We start from the raw sequence: 20,863 nt of genomic DNA, 5'->3' as shown, positions 1-20,863 counted from the left end.
GGGCAGGTCTACCCTGAGCAAACACAGGATTTCAAGGAGAAGACTGCTGGTTGGCAGGGCTGGCCTATTTTGAAGTGTCTTAGTTGGTGTAGTTCTGGACCCCAAGGGCAGTGAGGAGAGCAGAGGGACTAACTTGCCTTGGGGTCTTGTCCTTGTGCAGTGACCTGGCCACAGTGGCTCTTGAGAGTGAACCATGTTCAGAGAGTCCAGAATTTGTGTCTTTCAGGACACCTGGAAGGTGAGCTCTTGGCTTTTTTTTTTTTTTTTTTTTGCATATAGTTGGGGACCAAGTCTTGAAGAGGGAAAAGGGACCCCCACACTTAGCTGGGCCCTTGACTCTCTTGCTTGTGACTCATGGGATGATTGCTTACCATGGGGAGGCATCCCACATCCAGTCTGGAACCTATGCTGTATGGTAACCTTGTGCTGACCCTTCCCCTCCCCCAGGCCCCAGGTAGCCCTGTGGCAATGACTGTGACAATGCTTAAGCAATGTTCAAGCTGACTGCTGCTTTGGGAAACAGTAATGGGACAGGCATGGTTCTAGCAATACAGCCCTGAATTCATACAAACCCACAACCACAGCACTCCCAGCACTCCCAGGGTACTTGTAGGGTAATGAACCCAGGAGCAGCCTCTCTGACTGGTGGAAGGGTGAAGGTGATCGTGATTCAGGCTTGTAGGCATGATGAGGGCAACAGAAGTACCAGCTTTAAGCCTTAGAACAGCCATTTTGGTGTTCTGTCCAGTGAGGGGTGTAAGATGTGTGGTGCCCTCCTTTAGTTCTGGACATTTCCAGGAGGGGTTCTGTGGGGTTAGGTGCTAGAGACTGGGACTAAAACATGTCTTCATCATTTGGCCATTAGGAGACACCTGTTGGGGGAGGGTAATTCTGAGGGTGACAAAATGACTTTAGAGAAAGTGACAGTCAACATTGCCCACCTACCTTCCACCTGGTTTCCTATTTTGTTCAAGGCTGGCACCCTGCTTCTTGAGTCACACCTCCACTTCCAACTTTTTGCTAGTTAATTAAAGATACGAGTCTTATGGACTTTTCCGCCTTGGTCTGGCATGTAAGTGTGATCTTCAAATTTTAGACTACTGTGTAGCTAGGATTACAGACAGGCATGAGCCATCAGCACCCAGCTGTCATTTTTGTATGTCTGTATGTGTGTATATACGTATGTGTGTATGTATGTATGTATGTATGTATGTATGTATGTATGTGTGTGTGTGTATGTGTAGTGCGCATGCACTATATTGGGGCTTGAACTCAGGGCCTGGGTGATATTAGCTTTTTTGCTCAAGATTGACACTCTACCTCTTGAACTATGCCTTCACTCCTGGCTTTTTGGTGATTAATTAGAGATTAGAGTCTCATGGACTTTCCTGCTGGGTTGACTTTGAATCTGGATCCTCAGATCTCAGCCTCCTGAGTAGCTTAGGATTACAGGCGTGAACCATTGGTATCTTAAAAAGTTTAGATTTGGTGTTACTATGTCGCAGAGGCTGGACTTGAACTGAAGACCTTTCTGCTTCAACCTCCTAGTCCTTATTTATCCATATTTGATGGCCTTCCATGAGACAGGAAAAGAAAAAAAAGAAAACCCAGTCCTGTTTCTTCTTTTCTGCTGCCTTCCTCCTTCCGGTTTGGCTTGATGGATCTCTCCAGCTGTATTGGTGCTGGCCCAGGCCAGCAGGGGGAGGCCATGGTGTGTGGGCCAGGAAAGTGGTGGTGGAGACAGTGGGGTGTCTAAATGGTGTGAGGGAAACTCATGCTCTGGCTGGCCTAATTTCTTGAAGCTGCTGTAGGGCTTGGCTTGCTTGGGGACATAGGAAACCCTGGTACAGACACTGGGCAGGAAGCCTCAGGCTCCCACCCCCATTTTGCCATGGAAGCTGGAGCAAGAAGGCAAGTGTATTGCCCTGGGCTTCCCCCTGCACCCCTTCCCCCCCCCCCCCCCCCCCCCCGCCTGACTGAGCCAGTACTTCTTTCTTCTCTCCTTTATCTGGGCAAAAAGTACAGGGTGTCCTGTTTCTCTTGTGCATACAGATCAAGGAGGGATGGTTATTTATTTATTTCTTTCCCCAAGGCAAGAAAAAGACTGTCAGGCACTGAGGACCATTTAAAAGCTTCTTTCTTAAAAAGGCAGTTTCTCATTAAAAAAAGTCAATAACAAAACCCCAAAACAACAATAGCAACAGAAAAGGGAAAAGCACAAACTAATCCCCTTGTTGGAGAAAACAAAGTGCCCAAAGTTCCCCAGGAAGAAGCTCCTGGCTATTTTCCTCTCTCTTTTCTGTTGTACCTCATGATGTATTAACTGCTTGGATTGATATGGGGGCCATTGGGACGACCCCTCTCTACCCTCTGCTGGACTAGGTGTGGGTTTGTCTGGCTCCTGGGAGCACTGGGAACTGATGAGGCTGGCTTGTGACAAGTCCTATGGAGGGTCAGGTTACCTATGAGAGTTTTGAGTTCAAGGGACCCATGTGGCCCCCATTTACCTGGGACACTTCCAGCTGACAGTCCCTTTGTGATGTTTACTTAACTTCAAAGTCTGGCATTGGGAGCTGGAGATTCTTTCTGCCTTTATCCCCAAACCAGAGTGCCCCAGTATGTCCCATGGTTCATTCCAGAATCCTCTTTCAAGGACAGTGGAAAATGACATTTCTTGCATGAGGGTCTGAAGAATACTGATCATTTGTCACATGGTATGACCAGGACAAACTAGTCATACTCAGGGGAGGCCTTGTCAGGTAGCTGGCAGCAAACCATCTTACCCTGTTCACAATTCCCTCATTTAGAACCATGGTTTCCTGGGACAGTGCCCAGGGAATCCTGGGAGCTTCTGTGAGAAGCAGGACTCTAGTTGAGTTCTTATTACAGCAGCTTTTCAAGATGTGATTCCACCCAGAGGTCTCCAGCCCATAAATGAAGTTGTTAGGGTGTGAGGACAGCTTGGGGTGACAGGAACACGTCATCACAGCTGGCACAGGCCCTCAGCAGCGTGTGTTTACAAACCTGATGCAGCGTCGGTGCTTGGCTGGCACATATCCGGAGGCATCGTCACTGACCCAGCCTGTGCTGTGAGGCGTGCAGGCGGCCACATCCTCACCTCTAAATTTAGTCTCCAGGAAGAACCTGGGCGAGGGAAGAGGGGAGGGAAGGGGAAGGAAGAAGGACTCTAGCCAGCTCTGACTTGCATGCTCCTGGGAGGAAATCGGAGCCAGAATCTGGGGATGGGGGTGGGGTGGGGTTGATGGAGGAGAAGGGAACTGGAAAGGGTCTTAGCTCACCTGTGGCCTCATCCACTGGGAAAACTCTAGACGGGCCCCCTCTCCCTCTCCCCATCTGAGACACCGTCTAGGAGGTGTTCTGGGTATCAGGCGCCACCTTCTGGCCTTCTAGGGAAAGGCTCAGTCCAAAGTTGGAGGATGAGAGGTACTTAGGGGCCAGAGGGTGCTGGGGTAAGGGCATTAACATCATGCCTAGGCATTGCAGGGAGTAGTGGAATAGGTGGGTCAAGTGCCAGGAGCAGCTTCTGGGTCTGAGCCCTCTCTTTGAGGTCTATACATGTGATATCTACGATGAATTGCTATTAGAGGATACGGTCCCATACCCATGTCGGTGGTCAGCCCTGGTGTGTGCAAAGCAGGAAGGCACAGTTCCAGGCTTGCGTTTAGAGGCAGATGGATTGCAAGGCAGGCATAAATTTCTTGGTATTGAAGTAGATGCATGTTGTATATACAGTGAATTGCACACATCTTTTTTGTTGTTATGTTTTGTTTTGTTTGGTTGGTACTAGAGTTTGAACTGAGGGTCTCACACCCCCATATGACTTCTTCATTCCTTCTTTCCTTTGTTACTTCATTCCTTCCTCCCTCCCTTCCTCCCTTCCTCTCTTCCTTCCTCCTTCCTTTCTCTCTGTCTTTCTCTCTCTTTCTCCCTTCCTTCCTCCCTCCCTTCCTTCCTTCCTTCCTTCCCTTCCTTCCTTCCTTCCTTCCTTCCTTCCTTCCTTCCTTCCTTCCTTCCTTCCTTCCTTCCTTCCTTCCTTCCTTCCTTCTCTAGGACAGTGCTCTACTACTTCTGGCCTTTTGCTTGTTAATTGGAGATAAGAGTCTCATAGACTTTCCTGCATGGGTTGCCTTAGAATTGCAATTCTCAGATCTCAGCTTCTTGAGTATCTAGGATTACAGGTGTGAGCCACTAGATCCCCGCTGAATTGCACATCTCTTAAATGTACAAACCAATGAGTGTTTATGTACACTGTCTAACCACCACTACCATCAAGCTGTCTTATTTCCTCACTGCAGAGAGCTCCCTCCTCGTCTCAATATCCCCCTCTCCTGCATGACCTCTGACCTTGTGTAAATGGCATCATACTTTCTTTATCTACATCAAGGCTTAGAGGTAAATGAATGCTGTTGAAAGCATTAGAAGTTTAGTCCTATTTATTGGTCAAGAATATTCCACTGCCTGAATATACTACATATACTTTAGTTTGGACCTTTGCGTTGTTTCTGTTTGGGGTGGGGTATAGTATATAGAACTGCCAGGAATATTCTTCAGTGTGTCCATTTGGTGGAATATGGCCACATTCTCTTGGGCGTGTTCTCAAGCATGTATTGTCACATCCTGGGAAAGCCACACTCAGCTCTTAGGTGCAGGTGACAGGTTTCTATTTGTCACCCTGGCTGTTGTCCAGGAGTTCCTGTCCACCTGTATTTTATTCCCTTGCTTAGTCTGTGGGTGCTGTTAAGACTTCGCAGCTTCTGTTACCTCAGCTAAGGAATGCAAGTCTTACGTGGCTTTGGTCAGGGAAGGAACAGAAACAAGAGCAGAGCTCCCCCTCTCCCCCGATGGTTCCTAGACACCTCCAACTCCTCCTGATCATTTTGGGAATGCGGAGGCAGCGTCTTTAGCTGGGAGGTGAGAGCCAGGCACCACTCTGGCTCCAGCATCAGCTCTCCTAGTCTGGCGTCTCTGAGCAAGCTGGCATTGTATAACTGTCAATTTCATGTCTGGCCTCTGGTGCCACAGGTCCCCATGGTCCAGTGTTTCCTGGGATCCTTGCTGCTTTGTGGTGAATGAGGGGCTGGGTGGTCAGGGATTGGGGTAGGAAACAAGCTACCCAGAATAGCAGAGGCTTGTTGGACATCAGCTTCGTGGCACTTTCTGGAGTGGGGGAGGGTGGAACTTTGTCCTTTCCACCAAATTACTACTTCATTGAGGCTGCAAAAGACCAACTGAAAGCCAGAGGAGAAGAGGAAGGGGGCAAAGGACAGAGAGGAGAGTTCCAGGCAAGTGCCAGCCAGGGAAGGACAGCAGAGCCTTGAGTGTGTGTGTGCAGGTATCTTGGGGGGATATGTATGAATGTCCTGGGATAACTGTGGGTGTTCTGGGGCTGGCACATACTAGACCATAGCAGCCATGCAGGGCTGACCTAGTCTGGGATCAGCAACGTCAAGGTCATTTTTGTTCCCTGACTTTGACCTTCCTGGTCATCTCACTAGCTCCCTTTTGTCTTGACTTTGGGACCTATGGGCAGGGAACAGCCGGTGCTTAACAGGTCTGGAGGTGAGGCAGGTGGATTGCATAGGCTCCATCTCCTGCCTAGTTGTGGAGACCAAATATGTATCCCTTCCTCCTCTTTTCTTTTTGTCCTCCTCCTTCCCCCACCTCCCTTTGCCTCCTTCTTGTCTCTCCCTTCCTGCATCTTCTGGAGGAGGCTCTTCTGGGGTTGGTCCTTGAGGAGGGAGGGGGAGGACTGGTGGTGGGTGTCCCTTGGGGCAGGTGATCCATTGCACCCGTCCCCTTGCAGGTTCTTAGGAGGCGAGTGGGGACGGCATGCAAAGTTGTGAATCCAGTGTGGACAGTGCGGATGACTCTCTCAGTCGTGGCCTGCGGAGAAGGGGACAGCCTCGTGTGGTGGTGATCGGCGCTGGCTTGGCTGGCTTGGCTGCAGCCAAAGCACTTCTGGAGCAGGGCTTCACCGATGTCACTGTGCTCGAGGCTTCCAGCCACATCGGAGGCCGCGTGCAGAGCGTGAAACTTGGTGAGTATTACCCGAGCCCAGGCACCTTCCTCGGCCACTTTTTTTTTTTAATCCCCTAATGCATTGGCTCTGCCTGAAGTCTCATTATTATTTCAGCTTCTTTTCCCCTGGATAAACATTCCATGATATAACATGTGTGGATATTTTCCAGACATTTCCTTTGCCCCTTGCAGCAGTCCTCTGAGCGAGGCATGGTGGGGCTGTGACTTTTGTAATTGAGGATGTTCATTTGGTGCATAGTATTTAAGGGAGAAGACATCCAGGAACCAGGTCTCCTGGCATTGTGGGCCACTGCTCTCACAAGAAGAGAAAGTTCTTATGAGTTATTAACTTTTGAATGTGAATTAGCATATTGTGATCCAAGAGTCAGCCCTAGGGCAATAGGAACTTAGGTTCAAGAGGTAGAAAGGGATTCAGAGCCTCCTGTGGGTCTTGGGATTAGCTGTGAAGATCTGTCCATTTTTGCAGATAATGGAGAAAGTAGCCAGGTAAGAGACTTGCACCTAGGGTGGGTAGATTGTGCCAGGACTCCTAAGGAGGAGTGGGGTTATTGCTTGATATGTAGCCAGAGGTCAGGACATCCCAGTTAGTGGGGCTCTGACCAATGAAGAGTTGGACAAGCTAAAACCAGGAAGATGACGCAGTGATCTGGGCACAGGTGGCTCACACCTGTAATTTTAGCTACTCAGTAGGCTGTGATCTGAGGATCACAGTTTGAAGCCAGCCCAGGCAGGAAAGTCTGGAAGACTTTTATCTCCAATTAACCACCAGAAAACTGGAAGTGGAGCTGTAGCTCAAAGTGGTAGAGTGCTAGCCTTGAGCAGAAGAGCTTAGGAACAGCACCCAGCCTCTGAGCTCAAGCTTGACAACCAACCAAAAAGAAAAAAAGAAAAAAGCACTAGAAGTGGAGCCATGGCTCAAGTAGTAGACTATTAGCCTTGAGCAAAAAAGCTAAGTAAGATTGTGAGGCCCTGGGTTTGACACACACACACATACACACACACAGTCATAAAGATGACCCAGTGAGATCACCCATGGAGGCCTGGAGTGGGTGACATAGATCCTCCAAGGCTCTTCTAGGTGTCCCTTGTAGAGCCTTTGTGCCACTTACTCAGAGAAGTAGGTGGTTAAGGAAAGAATCAATGGACATTGAGGCTACATGGGTACTGTGCATCTTCTTGGAGAAATGTTGGTCACATTGAATCTGCTGGGGCTGAGCTTGGCATGCATTCTGGGATGTCTGCTGGCAGGGGAGAATGAAAGCATCATACCCTTTGCTATTTCTGATTGGCTGCTTGAGAGCCTCAAGGAAGAGCCATTCCACGTAGGATTTTCCAGTCTTGATGAAGTCTTCCAGTGTGGTGTAGAAACAGTAGATAGGAAGATGGATGGCCCTGTCACAGAGGGAGCTGACTGCTGAGACATGCCGTGATGATACAAGGCTAGGAGATGGGAGACATGGAGTTGATGCGGGGCCGCAGGCAGTTGGGTGGGAGGAGGGAGTCCTGGTGGAGCTTTGTGCTGCTGGGAGTTGAGTAGATACAAAGAAGGGCCAGTACATGTTGGGTGATGAGGATGAGAAGAGGAGAAAGCTTGTCATGCCAGAAAGCATATGCGTGTACTTTGTGCAGATGTATGGGTCTGAAAGCCCAGCTACAGCTAGATGTGCATGGGGTAGTAGCTGATGAGAACAGAGATTGAAGGCCAGAGGCTTTGAGGACACTCTCTCTGAAGCCGGCATGGGGATGGTGCCTGCTACCCAGTGGATGTACTGGGGCTTGAATTCAGGACCTTAGCCTTTCCACTCATGGCTGACACTTTACCGCTTGAGTCATATCTCCACTTCAGGCATTTTGTTGGTTAATTGGCGATAGGAGTCTCTTAGACTTTCCTGCCTGGGCTGGCTTTGAACTTTAGTCCTCAGATCACAGCTTCCTGAGTAGCTAGCATTACAGGGATGGGCCACTGGTGGGTGCTAGTCTCTTCCTCTTTTTGTTGAGCACCTGAAGGCAGGAATTGTGTCCAGTGGCAGGACTTCCCAATGTGTGTGTGTCTCGGAGCTTCTTACTATAGTTTAGGAAGAGTTCACTTCTTTCCTTAGAATACTGATCCTCTTCTGCTCCTGTTGGAAGCTCAAAGCACCAAATACTTGGGGAAGCCCCAAACATGAAGCTGTAGAGGGCTAATAATTTAATGCTACCAGTGGCCACCTACAGGCAGTGCATTAGGCTCTCAGCTTTTGGTGCCCTTCGGTCTGCCCACTTTTCCTCAATAAAAAAGGCCCGCAACTTTTCTGCCTCTTCAAGAAAAGGAAATTCTGTCTTGCTGGCTGTGGGATGTGTTGTACTTTCTCTTGTTTTTGGAACATACATTTCTACAAGGCTATTTTTAGTAACTGGCAGTTTAATTAGAAGAAACCCAAGAAAGGGAAAGCTGCAAAAGAGAAGTGAATGCCTAGTTCTTGTGGGGGAAGGAAGGGAAAATAGTGTCATTTGTTGGAATGTATCAGATAGCTATTGCTGTGTAACAAACCAACCTTAAATGTAGCAGTTTAAAATAACTTTTTATTTGCTCAGATTCTGTGGGGTAGGAGTTGGGTAGGTAGTCAGGTAGGTTTTTTTTATTTTTATTTTTTATTTTTGGCTCTTCCAATGTGGCTGGGTTGTCTGGAGGCTTCACTAGGTTGGTGAGGATGTGTGACATGGCAATTCTGATTTCTGGTCACAGGTATAGGCTTTTAGTGTAGCATATGTCTTCAGCAGGATGAGCCTTGGCTTCTTTCCCTGGTTCTCACAGAGGGGATGAAAATGGAAGTCATGAAGTCCTCTGGGCCCTGAGTTCTGAAGCCAATTTCTCCACATTTTTACTAATCAGAGCTACTTGCAAGTGCATCCCAGATCCAAGGACCCAGACTACCTCTATATGGAAGGAAATGCAAAGTCATGTGGCCAAGGGATGTTGTACAGGGATAGGAAAGATTACTGTGGTTATGCTGGCAAAAAATCTACCACCCATGTCTTGAATGAGGCCTGCGAAACCAAAATAAAACACCAAAATAAGTGTTTCTCTCTCTTTTCCTTGCATTGTTCCAACATGCAAGGAAGAAATAAATGTATCATAGTTCAAAGAGGAAACTAGCTGGGCTCCAGTAGCTCATGCTTGTATTCCTAGCTACACAGGAGGCTGTGATCTGAGGATTGTTGTTCAAAGCCACCCTAGAAAGAAAAGTCTGTGAGACTCTTGTCTCCAATTAACCACCAAAAAAACTGGAAGTGGGATTGTGGCTCAAGTGGTAGAGTGCTGGCCTTGAGCAAAAACAAAACAAAACAAAACAAAACAGAAACCCTCAGGGACAGCACCCAGGTCCTGAGTTCAAGCCCCAGGACTAGCACGAAAATAGAAAAATAGAAGAGGCAACTGGAGCTCAGGACAGAGGCAGAGATTGGATACCTTAGCTGGGGATGGAGAAGTTGAAGCAATTTTCTGGCCTATCTCAACTTGGACCCAGGAAGGCTCTTCTACCCCAGATGGACTCAGGATTCTACCATCTGTGTGGAAGGATTGGATGGTTTAACATTACTCTGAGAACAGCTTTGGGAAGGAATCTTCCAAACAGAAGAATGCTTGCTCACTCTCCTGCCCTAGATGGCATTGGGAAGAGCCATTTTCTATCTGACAGAAGAGCTAAGAAGGGAGCCATGTGGGTGTTGAGGAGTTGGAGTAAGGCTAGATGAAGACCTAGGTGCTTGGCTGTGACTGCTGCAGCCCACCCCATGTTCTTCCTAAGTGGGGAGGCAGGAGAAGGGCTGTGGTATCTAATGTTCCCTTGGAAGAAGGTGGAACTTGGAAATAAGAGCCTTCTGATTGGTCCAGTAAGAACTCCAGGGCTCATCCTAAAGTCATTCTGGTTGATGCTTCTCAGTGCTTGAATGTCTGGAGCTTTTCCCTTATGATTTTGGTTAGTTTCTAGAGGGAGCATTTAAGTTGGTTCCTGCTTGTCATGGGAAATGGGAGGATCCTGTTGGAGGAAAAAGGTCCCGGCAGTATTCTGGCTCTTTCTGAAGAAGTCCCTGCCCCTCTAAAGGGCCTCTTGTTGTCACCATCAGGACACGCCACCTTTGAGCTGGGAGCCACCTGGATCCATGGCTCCCACGGGAATCCCATATATCATCTAGCAGAAGCCAATGGCCTCTTGGAAGAGACAACTGATGGAGAAGGCAGTGTGGGCCGCATCAGCCTCTACTCCAAGAATGGTGAGGCCTGTTACCTTACCAACCATGGCCGCAGGATTCCCAAGGATGTGGTTGAGGAATTCAGCGATTTATACGACGAGGTGAGGGGTGAGCTTGGCATGGGAAGTTCTGGGGGACCTGTCTGGGGTCCTCTAAGATTCTGGTCATGTCTTTGCACATTCCCGGGGCCCTGCATTTGGAAAACCTGGGCAGTTTCAGAATGAAATGAAAAAATGAATGGAGAGGGCATCCTTTGTTTGATTTATTACTAGGTAACTAACAGCAATTGTTATTGCTATGTTTTTTTGATGTCTTTATGAATATGTTTTTTGTCACTTGTGGGGCTTGAACTCAGGGCCTAGGCACTGTTCCTGAGCTCATTTGCTCAAAGCTAGTGCTCTACCACTTTGAGCCACAGTGCCACTCCTGATTTTCTTATGGTTAACTGGAGATAAACATCTCACAGACTTTCCTGCCCAAGCTGGCTTTGAACCTTGAACCTCATATCTCAGCCTCCTGAGTAGCTAGGATTACAGGTGTGAGCTGCTGATGCCCAGCTGAATAATATGTTTTTAAACTTTATTTTCTAACTGTTCTGGTATACAGTGATAAAACTGATGTTTATATATTACTTTAGGTCTTTTTGTAGATTATTTTAATTCCAATAAATCTGTTGATATATTAATTTATATTCTAATATTTTTAGAGTTTTATGTGTTTAGTTCTATACAAAAACAGTGAGGGTTTTGTCTTTTTCCTTTCTAATCCTTAGACCACCACCAGCATTATTCAACAGAACTTCTTTTCTTTCAGTGATGAAGATGTTCCAGCCCCTCACCATCCTGTTTAGTAGTTACTAGCTCTCTGTAGCTTTTGAGCATCTGAAATGTAACCAGTGAGACTGAGGAACTGAATATTTAATTTCAAATTGCCTCAAGTATCTAGCTATTACTGTATTAGATGCATAGCCTAAACTTATTTTTTTCTTACTTTATTGCACTGGCTAGTATCTCAATCTAGTGTCACAAGTAGCAATGTCATATATCTTTCAGTTGTTTATGTTTTTTAAAAATTGTTAATATTTTTAGTATCTTTCAGTGGTGCTGTGAACTGCACTGAACAAGCAAGGTAATGTGTAGACCTTGATTTCTGATAGCCTGTTATTGGTAGTGTAATGACTTTACTCCAGGTCAGTGGACAGATAAGCAGGCACCTATTATACATTTTCTAATTTCTTGTTTTGGGGTAGTCCCTGCACTATGAGAGACAGGCATAGTTAGTATTTTTTTTTGTGTGTATATCCTTATAAGTTATGTTGTGTGCAGTTCCATGATATTGTGTGTTTCAACTTGTGTGTGAAGAGATAGAATTATTAGTGACCAGATAGGAACTAGTATTCTTTAAAGCAGACCTTCCTTTATGAGTGGGTGCTCTTGAGATTGACTCTAAGGGTCCATGACTTATTCTTTACATTTTCTTAAAAGTGGTTCCATCATCCATTTCTGCTAGTTTGATTTTTGAAAGTCAAGTATAAGAGTGGTGGAAAACAGAACAGATAAGGTGGGATATCAGTGGGGGTGGTGATACTTTGGGTCTGAAAGAGGAGAGGTTAGCACAAAGTCAGAGTTTCTTTTTTTTGGGGGGGGCCAGTCCTGGGGCTTGGACTCAGGGCCTGAGCACTGTCCCTGGCTTCTTCTTGCTCAAGGCTAGCACTCTGCCACTTGAGCCACAGCGCCACTTCTGGCCATTTTCTGTATATGTGGTGCTGGGGAATCGAACCTAGGGCCTCATGTATACGAGGCAAGCACTCTTGCCACTAGGCCATATCCCCAGCCCAGGGTTTCTTGTTTTGTCAGGATTTCTCTTAACCAATGCTGGAAACCACTTATTGTGAGACCATTTAAGGGTGGTCTTATAATAAATGCATAGCTTCCAAAGATAATGGCTTTGAAAGGCCATTTATATGAATATATATGTGTGTATATATAGTACATATATAGTATATATATACATACATATAGTGTGTGTGTGTGTGTGTGTGTGTGTGTGTATGGGCCTAGTTTGTTTCATTTTTTTCAGTGTTGGGGATCCAACAACCCAAAGCTTTGCACACTGAGTTTCATCCTTAGCCTAGAATGTATTACATGTTTAAAGAAACAAGTGAGTCTGTGCAGTACATACACTGTTTAGTCTCTGAAAGAGACACTCTTGATGTGGAACCATGTTTATACTTTTGAGCAATGGTTGAGCCCATTACTTTCCTCATCTCTAAAATGAGTGGGTTGTATTCTTTCCTAGTGTCATGAGGAAAACGTGTAAGAAATCCCAGTACACGGTGCTTCAAAATAGTACTAGCTGTCCCAGACCTGCCCTGCTTTCTGTAGGTCACACTGGAAAGATGTCATTTCCCCTAGAGGATGAGACAGTGCCCATATAACAAAGCTATATTCAGTTAAGACTCTCTGAGTCAGTGATGACTGCATTTGTTACTCCTCAGCTGAGTTTTGGCCTCCAGTCCACATTAGCTAAGGCCTGGCTACCATGTTGCTTATCTCTGTGGGGTGAAAGCTAGGGAGGAGGAGGAGATGGGTGGACAGGCTGACTGCTTGGCAGTAGTCCTGTGCCTGAGGAATTTGCTGAAGACTCCAGTTAAGGCCAAACACCCAACATCTCGTGACTATAAGAAGGACAAACGAACACTTTAAATCATTTTCTTCTGTATAATTTAGACTGCAGAGGCATGCTTAATTCATACTTCCATCTCATATGCAGGCCTTTCCCTGGAACAGTGGAGGTAGGGAGGGGTGACATCAGCAGGCTTTGACTCTCCTGCACTCTGTGTCCATAGGACCTAGCCTGGGGCCATGGTATATAGCACACAATATTCCCATGAACATGTGATGGTCAAATATAAACTCATGTTAGGAAGAAGACATATCAGCTTTGCCACAGATGATTAGCCATGAACTCTTTCTTGTTTTTGTTTTGTTTTAATTTTGTCAGTTGTGGGGCTTGGACTCAGGGCCTAAGCATTGTCTTTGGCTTCTTTTTGCTCAAGGATAGCACTCTACCTCTTGAGCCATAGTGCCACTTCTGACCTTTTCTGTTTATGTGGTGCTGAGGAATCGAACCCAGGATTTTGTGCATGCTAGGCAAGCACTCTACCACTAAGCCACATTCCCAGCCCTAGCCATGAACTCTTATTTGTTAGTATCTTGAGAATGGTAGCATTAGTGTGTGTGTGTGTGTGTGTTTGTGTGTGTGTGTGTTTTTGTGTGTGTGTAGTGGGGGAGAGGCATGCCACCTTCCTGCTTCTAGCCCTCTGGGAAGCCAGGGTCTTGGATGAAGTCCAAAGCCCTTAATATGACTTAGTCCTTTTTGCCCCAGCCTCTGCCTGCTTTTCTAGAGTCATTCCTTACAATTTATCTCCTTGCTGCGTCCAATAGCAAGACTAAGTCACTTCAGGTTTCCTGAATGTATCTCTACTTCTGTCTCTGTGTCTGTGTCTGTCTCTCTCTCTCTCATATCTTTGATTATGCTGTTTCCTGAAACATGTTTTTTCTTTCTCTCTCTCTCATTGCCAACCGTGCTGTCTCCTGACTGCTCAGCTATCCAGAGTTGTTTGGGTTGATCTCACAGCCCTGGCTTCTTTCCATTGTAGCCCATGCTGTAGAAGCAGCTCTTATAGAATGTTTTCTCATTTTAAATATGGGCAGGGACTAGGAACTCTGTGTTTCTTGCTCATCATTATAACCTATTCCAGGATAGAGTGACCACCAAAAATGCATGTTGTATGAATATTGGGGTCTCCTCCAAGAATGAGATACCTGCCCTGCCCAGTGTTTGGCTGGGTTATATACCAGACAGGAAGATGAAACAGAACAAACCAGTTGCAGCTATTTTTTGTCTTTTCTTCTTCTTCTTCTTCTTCTTCTTCTTCTTCTTCTTCTTCTTCTTCTTGTTGTTGTTGTTGTTGTTGTTGTTGTTGTTGTTGTTGTTCTGGGGATTGAACCCAGAACATTGCACTTGCGAGGCAAGCACTTTGCCACTGAGCTACATCCCAGCCCAATTACCATTATTTGTAGGTGGGGTAGGGGTCAGAGCTGTGGCTGAAATGTGAATGCAAATTGCTTTCCACTTCCTGGCCTGCTGCAGTCTCCTCTGGCTGGTCCCTTCTGCGTTATTCCCCCCTTCCACACCCCCTTCCTCCATACCTGAATCTGAGGCCTAAAATGAAGGGGTGCTTTGTGTGAAGCTGAGCAGAGCAGGGCAGGGTCAGTATCTGAAGTGTCAGATCTCAGGGCTTCTTTGCTTCTTCTCCCCCCAAACATTAGCCAGACTGTAGCTGCAGGCTCCCCTTTTGGGAGAGAGCAGAGCAGAGCAGGCACTTTGGGAGGGTGGGCAGGGAGCTAGGGAACAGGGAAATGGTTGTGCACATTGTTTTTGGAAAAGGTGACTGTGTGTGCAGCTGGTCTGTACCAGTGGGACACGGAGCCCTTGTAAGCCTGTGCAGAGACTGTGCAGGCACCAGGTGTCTGTGCTAAGCAAGGGCCCAAGATGAGAGCCCGGAGCCCATCTTACTTCCCTTGCTGAAGCCAAGGCCAGGAGCCGGCTCTCCAGCCCTCTAGGCCTCATCTAGAGGCCGAGGGCTAGGAACATCCCGGAGCTATCTGGGAACTTGAGGTGGGTGGGTGGGATGAAGTACTGCGTTTTTAGTCTCCCAAGGTCTCTCTGGCAGGTCTATAACTTGACCCAGGAATTCTTCCAGCATGGTAAACCAGTCAATGCGGAGAGTCAGAATAGTGTGGGAGTGTTCACCCGGGAAGAGGTGCGAAATAGAATCAGGGATGACCCCGATGACCTGGAGGCTACCAAGCGCTTGAAGCTCGCCATGATCCAGCAGTACCTGAAGGTATCTTTGCTGTTGAGGACAGCAAGAAAAACACTGATCCTAGGGGCAGGGAGGGGGAGGGGAGGAGGAGTCTGGCTCCTATTCCTCGCCCGTCCTTAGCCCCTGGCATCCACTGAAGAGACTCTGGGTCCTTCCCCACAGGTGGAGAGCTGCGAGAGCAGCTCGCACAGCATAGACGAGGTGTCCCTGAGCGCCTTCGGGGAGTGGACCGAGATTCCCGGCGCCCACCACATCATCCCCTCGGGCTTCATGCGGGTGGTGGAGCTGCTGGCCGAGGGCATCCCAGCGCACGTCATCCAGTTGGGGAAACCGGTCCGGTGCATCCACTGGGACCAGGCCTCAGCCCATTCCCGGGGCCCTGAGATTGAGCCCCGCCGGAAGGGTGATCATAATCAGTACAGTGGGGAGGGGGGCCGGAGTGGGGAGGGCCCCCGAGGGGACGGGTGGGACCACGACAACGAGGACGCCGAGGAGCCGTGGCCCGTGGCGGTGGAGTGCGAGGACTGCGAGGTCATCCCGGCGGACCATGTGATCGTGACCGTGTCCCTGGGCGTCCTCAAGCGGCAGTACCCCAGCCTCTTCCAGCCCAGCCTGCCCGTGGAGAAGGCGGCTGCCATCCATCGCCTGGGCATCGGCACCACCGACAAGATCTTCCTTGAATTCGAGGAGCCTTTCTGGGGTCCCGAGTGCAACACCTTACAGTTTGTGTGGGAGGACGAGGCGGAGAGCCGCACCCTCACCTACCCGCCCGAGCAATGGTACCGCAAGATCTGCGGCTTCGACGTCCTGTACCCGCCCGAGCGCTACGGCCACGTGCTGTGCGGCTGGATCTGCGGGGAGGAGGCCCTGGTCATGGAGAAGTGCGACGACGAGGCTGTGGCTGAGATCTGTACGGAGATGCTTCGTCAGTTCACAGGTGTGTCCTGTGCCTGCCTTGCCCGCCCCTGCCCGGCCCCCGTCTCACCCCAGGGGGTGTAGACTGTGCCCAGTGAGAGCCATGGGCAGGGCCCTATGCTTGGCCTCTGGCTCCCAAATTGCAGGGGTTCACCTTGTTTGAAGCTTGAAATACCGCTGGTGATGGGCTCTAGGTCTGGATTCACTTTTAAAAAGGCTGATTGTAAAAACAAACAAACAAAAAACCCACCTAGCTATCACCACCAATTGTCAGACTGCTTTGATAAAGAAATGGATCGTTTCCCACACCCCCATCCCCACCCCCTCCTTATTTTTCCTTTTCCTTTTTGTGTGTGCCAGTACTCAGGGCCTAGGTGCTGTCCCTTAGCTTTTCCCCCTCAAGGCTGGCACTCTACCACTTGAGCCAAACCTCCACTCTTGTCTTTTTGGTGGTCCATTAGAGATGCATCTCATGTACTTTTCTGCCCAGGCTGGCTTTGAACAGTGATTCTCAGATCTCCACCTCCTGAGGAGCTGGGACTCGAGGCAGCGCGTAGGCTTCTCAGTCTTTTAGATGAACATTTTCATCCACTTTCAGCTTTACAAGGGCCCTCGACATTAGAAGGGGAAACATTTGTCTGTGATTGCCCCCTCTCCCCCACAATATTGAGGATTGTATCCAAGGATCTGCACGTGCTAGGCAAACACTCTGACATGGAACTACTGTGTAATTATTTTTAAGATAAGAAAATTAAGGCCTTGAGAGAATATGTTGTTTTGCAGGGAATTACCAGGCAAATGAGTGGGTACGCAGCTTGAGCCCCAGACTCTCTCCCTTCCCCTTCATCCTCCCTGTCTACCCCTGGCATGTTGGTCTCGGTGGGGGTGGGGGGGCAGACTCTCTCCCTCCCCTTCCTCCGTCCTGTCTACCCCTGTCATGTTGGTCTTGGGGCCCATTCTCTGGAATGTATGTAGCTGTTCTTATTTTTCATCTTTTTGGATTCTTTTTCATTTTCTAACCGTATTGGGGTTTGGACTCAAGGCCTTATGCTTGTTTGGCAGATGCTATAGCATTTGAGCTATGTCTCTAGCCATTTTTTAGTTATCTTTCAGAGTCTCTCTCTCTCTCTCTCTCTCTCTCCCTCTCTCCCTCTCTCCCTCTCTCTCCTCTTTCTTTGCAAGGCTAGCTTCAGATTGAGATTCTCATGTGGACTTCTGTATAACTAGGATAAAAAACAACAACTGCACCATCTTATTAATTGATAATAAGGGGTGGGGGCTCACTAACTTTCCCCCCCCAGGCCAGTCTTGAACTGCAATCTTTCTGATCACCACCTCCCAAATAGCTAGGATTACCTTTGGCACTTCTGATTCCCCAACAGGGAACCCCAATATTCCAAAACCTCGGCGAATCCTGCGCTCGGCCTGGGGCAGCAACCCCTATTTCCGAGGTTCTTACTCATACACGCAGGTGGGCTCAAGTGGGGCTGATGTGGAGAAGCTGGCCAAGCCCTTGCCCTACACAGAGAGCTCCAAGACAGCGGTGAGTGGGGGTGTTCCACGAGGGGAGGCCTGGAAGGGCTCTGAGAGCATTCTGAGTGGCACTGCTCCAGGGTGAGGAGTGGGGCCCATTCAATGGTGCCAGGGTGACAGCTGTGATGCAGCATTTCTCCCAGAAGGGAACGCAAGAAGATGAGCACTGAACATCTGGTAGGAAAAAGTGTATTCACATAGACACTTTAACGATCTCCTTGGGATTATGAAAATGGAATCATTCCAGGCTGCTCTGGCCAATATGGTAGCATTAATTTTAATTCTTGTTAATTATGTCATTGGAATTTAAATCAATCTATTAAGCATGGAGTCCTTTAAGTTGCACTAGTCACAATTTAAGGGGCTCGTGGCAGGTGACTACCACACTGGAATAAGTTGTAGAGCATTTCTAACGTATTAGAATGTTCTGTGAAACAGTCCTGATTTGATGGAAATCTTTTCCCAGGGCTTTAGAAAATGAAATTGAGAGTATTGCTATTTCCAAAATTAGGCCCACTGTACACTAAAAAATTAATAAACTCGAGAGCAACATGTTTTTGCTCCTATAAAGTAGATTTTGAGTTTCTCCTACCAATCCTACACATACAATATATGTCAAAGGCCCAATGGGATTGTGTTTAAAGCAATTCTTTGAAGTAATTGGCAAAGGAAGACAATCAAAGCTGTGCTCAGAGGGAGAAAGAAACTTTCGGAGTTCTTTGCTGATGGCACATCCATCTTCCCCAGAAGCAAACTTCTTGTTACTAGGCCTGCCTGACAATAAGTGCATATAACAAACAGCAAAGCAAAGCAAAACACCTGTAGCTTAACAAGACAGCATTTCCTTCCATCAGGGGAAAGGAAATCTGGTGCCAGGATCTGGTATCATTAGCACCTGGCTTCCATCTGTGGGATCACTTTGTGGTCCAAGAGGGCAGCAGAGGCTCTGGCTCTTATATCTTCATCTTAGGCTAGAAGAAAAGCAGATGGGAAAAACAAGGGAATCCTTAGAGCTGACACATTGGTTTCTAAGCAACAGTGCCTTTAATGCTCTTTGGCCACAGCTTAGTCATGTGATCACACCTTGTTGATGGTGAGTCTGGGCCACATCATTTTGTTTTTAAAATGACATTGAACTCAGTTAAAAGCCAGGGCTTTCTTCCTGAGAAGTAAAAGTAGAGTAGGTAAGTAAGGAAGTAGGCATCTTAGGCTCTGTCACATATATCTCCCTTCTGTTTAACAACTTCTGTGAGTTTCTTGTTGGTGGGGATACAGCCTCACCCAAGGAAAGTGGGGGAAATGCAAAGGCCCAGGCCACCTTGGACCTGAATGGGAAATTATTCATTCCATTAGGAATGCCTTGACACATGCATTTCAAAGGCAATGAGATAAAGTCCACATGTGAGCCTGAAATGCAAGGCCTTGTACTTTACCTGCACCTTACTTACATGGACAGCCTGCTTTCTTGAGGTTGATCCCTGGCTATACCAAAATGGACACTGTCCCCAGTGTGATGTATTTTGGCCCGCACTTTTCCTTCTATCTGAATATCCTTTGACTCAACAGCTTCTTAAAACCTACCCAAAGTCTTGTCCTCTGGGAAGCTTGTGAGATCCCGAGACATTGTACCTTTTCTGGGCACTTAGCACCTTGCCCAAACACCCACCACATCACATATGACATTGTTTAGTAACTGAGTTTCGTGTCTGGCTTTCCCACCAGCATGGAAACTCCACAAAGCAGCAGCCTGGTCACCTTTTATCATCCAAGTGCCCAGGACAGTCCTTGGAACCTAGTAGGGGCTCCATAAAGGTTTGTTAACTTACCACCTAACTCTATCGAGTGTGGATGTTCTTCCAGATTCTGAGTGCTTGGACATGATAACACTTAGCCCTTACAACCACCTTCGAATTAGGTGGCATAAACTCATCTGACAAATGAGAAAATCAAGCCTTAGGGACATTATATACTGGCCTTGAATGTTCTCTTAAGAGGCACACCGGGCCTGTAAGACTGCAGTCAGAGCTTCTAACAGCTGAGGACAAAAGGAACTGAGAGGCTTGGAAGAAGCAGGGGAAGGTGGCCAGATGGGATGGCTAACTCCTCATCCTATGGAAGCAGCAATACTTGCACCTCAGATGCCTATCTGACTTGCAGTATAGAGAAAAGGGTAGCTAGGGAGTTCTTTGGCCTCTGACACTCCCCCAGACTCACCTCTCCCTCCACTGCCCAGCCCATGCAGGTGCTGTTTTCTGGTGAGGCCACCCACCGCAAGTACTACTCCACCACTCATGGTGCTCTGCTCTCTGGCCAGCGTGAGGCTGCACGTCTCATCGAGATGTATCGAGATCTCTTCCAGCAAGGTCCCTGAGGGCTGTCCTTATTCACTGCCATCGTGTTCCTTAAAGAACCACTAACTCGTGACTGCCAGACCCTGTTCCTTGCTCCTGTGTGCTCCTAATTACCTGTAGAATGGTTGCTTTCTTTCTTTTTCTCTTTTTAATTTTAAAATCTATCTTCTGTAGAGCTAGATACCTGGCTGGTTTCAGATTGGGCCCTGTAGCTTTTCCTTTTCTCTGGGCCAGGTGGTGACTAGGTGAAGCCATGTGATTTACCTCTGTGCTGGGACACTGACCTTCTGCCCCTCCCCCCTTCCTTGTTATTGCAAGTGCCTTCAATAATTTGCATTTTGGGGAAATAAAAGAGGTGATTTTTTTTTCTGTCTCCCCCCTGGTTCTCCTCAGATTGTGTTGTGTGTGTGTTGTGTATTGTGTGTGTGTGTGTGTGTGTTTAATCATATAGCTGGAGTGTGGATATGTGGGTTCCAATAGGGAAGGTGCCTGTGTTTACTAAAGGGGGTGTCCCCTTACCCAATTTCCCTGTCCAGTGCCTGCTCCTTCAGGATGGGCCTGGGTTTGGCCACTGGCGCTCACTGGCCCTCTCAGAGCTTGATTGGATAACAAGCTGTGTGGAAGGAGGCTGAGTTCCATGGTGGTAGTTGTGGTGGTAGTAAGCATGGCTCTACACCAGACTCAGGGGTGTGCACTGAGAAGCTGAGAAGGAAGGGAGGCTGACCATTTTTATCCAGTAGGAAAATATCCCAAGTATGCCTACATGTATGCTGTGCATACATCCCCTACACACACACACACACACACACACACACACACACACACACAGAACCTTCAAGAATATGTAGTTATTTCTTTTTCTTTTCTTATGACAGTCCTAGGC

General features: G+C 47.7%; 1 protein-coding gene across 2 annotated transcripts in view; it reads left to right on the top strand.

Annotated features, from left to right (window-relative positions):
- The window catches only part of Smox (spermine oxidase), a 42,137-nt gene extending 21,784 nt beyond the window's left edge, over nt 1-20,353 (top strand). Inside the window, exons 2-8 of one of the 2 annotated variants that reach the window (XM_048348855.1) lie at nt 5,825-6,058; nt 10,165-10,391; nt 15,029-15,202; nt 15,344-16,118; nt 17,479-17,639; nt 19,352-19,441; nt 19,863-20,353. In XM_048348855.1, coding sequence (XP_048204812.1) covers nt 5,851-6,058; nt 10,165-10,391; nt 15,029-15,202; nt 15,344-16,118; nt 17,479-17,639; nt 19,352-19,441; nt 19,863-20,000 — 1,773 coding nt within the window. In that variant the 5' untranslated portion in view covers nt 5,825-5,850 and the 3' untranslated portion in view covers nt 20,001-20,353. The remainder of the gene's footprint in view (nt 1-5,824; nt 6,059-10,164; nt 10,392-15,028; nt 15,203-15,343; nt 16,119-17,478; nt 17,640-19,351; nt 19,442-19,862) is intronic. The other variant, XM_048348854.1, reaches the window with a different exon arrangement.
- The last annotated feature ends 510 nt before the right edge of the window (nt 20,354-20,863 follow it).

This window comes from Perognathus longimembris, chromosome 6, assembly GCF_023159225.1.
Source record: "Perognathus longimembris pacificus isolate PPM17 chromosome 6, ASM2315922v1, whole genome shotgun sequence".
NCBI classification, from domain to species: Eukaryota; Metazoa; Chordata; class Mammalia; order Rodentia; family Heteromyidae; genus Perognathus; species Perognathus longimembris.
This window is presented reverse-complemented; position numbering and strand designations above follow the sequence as displayed.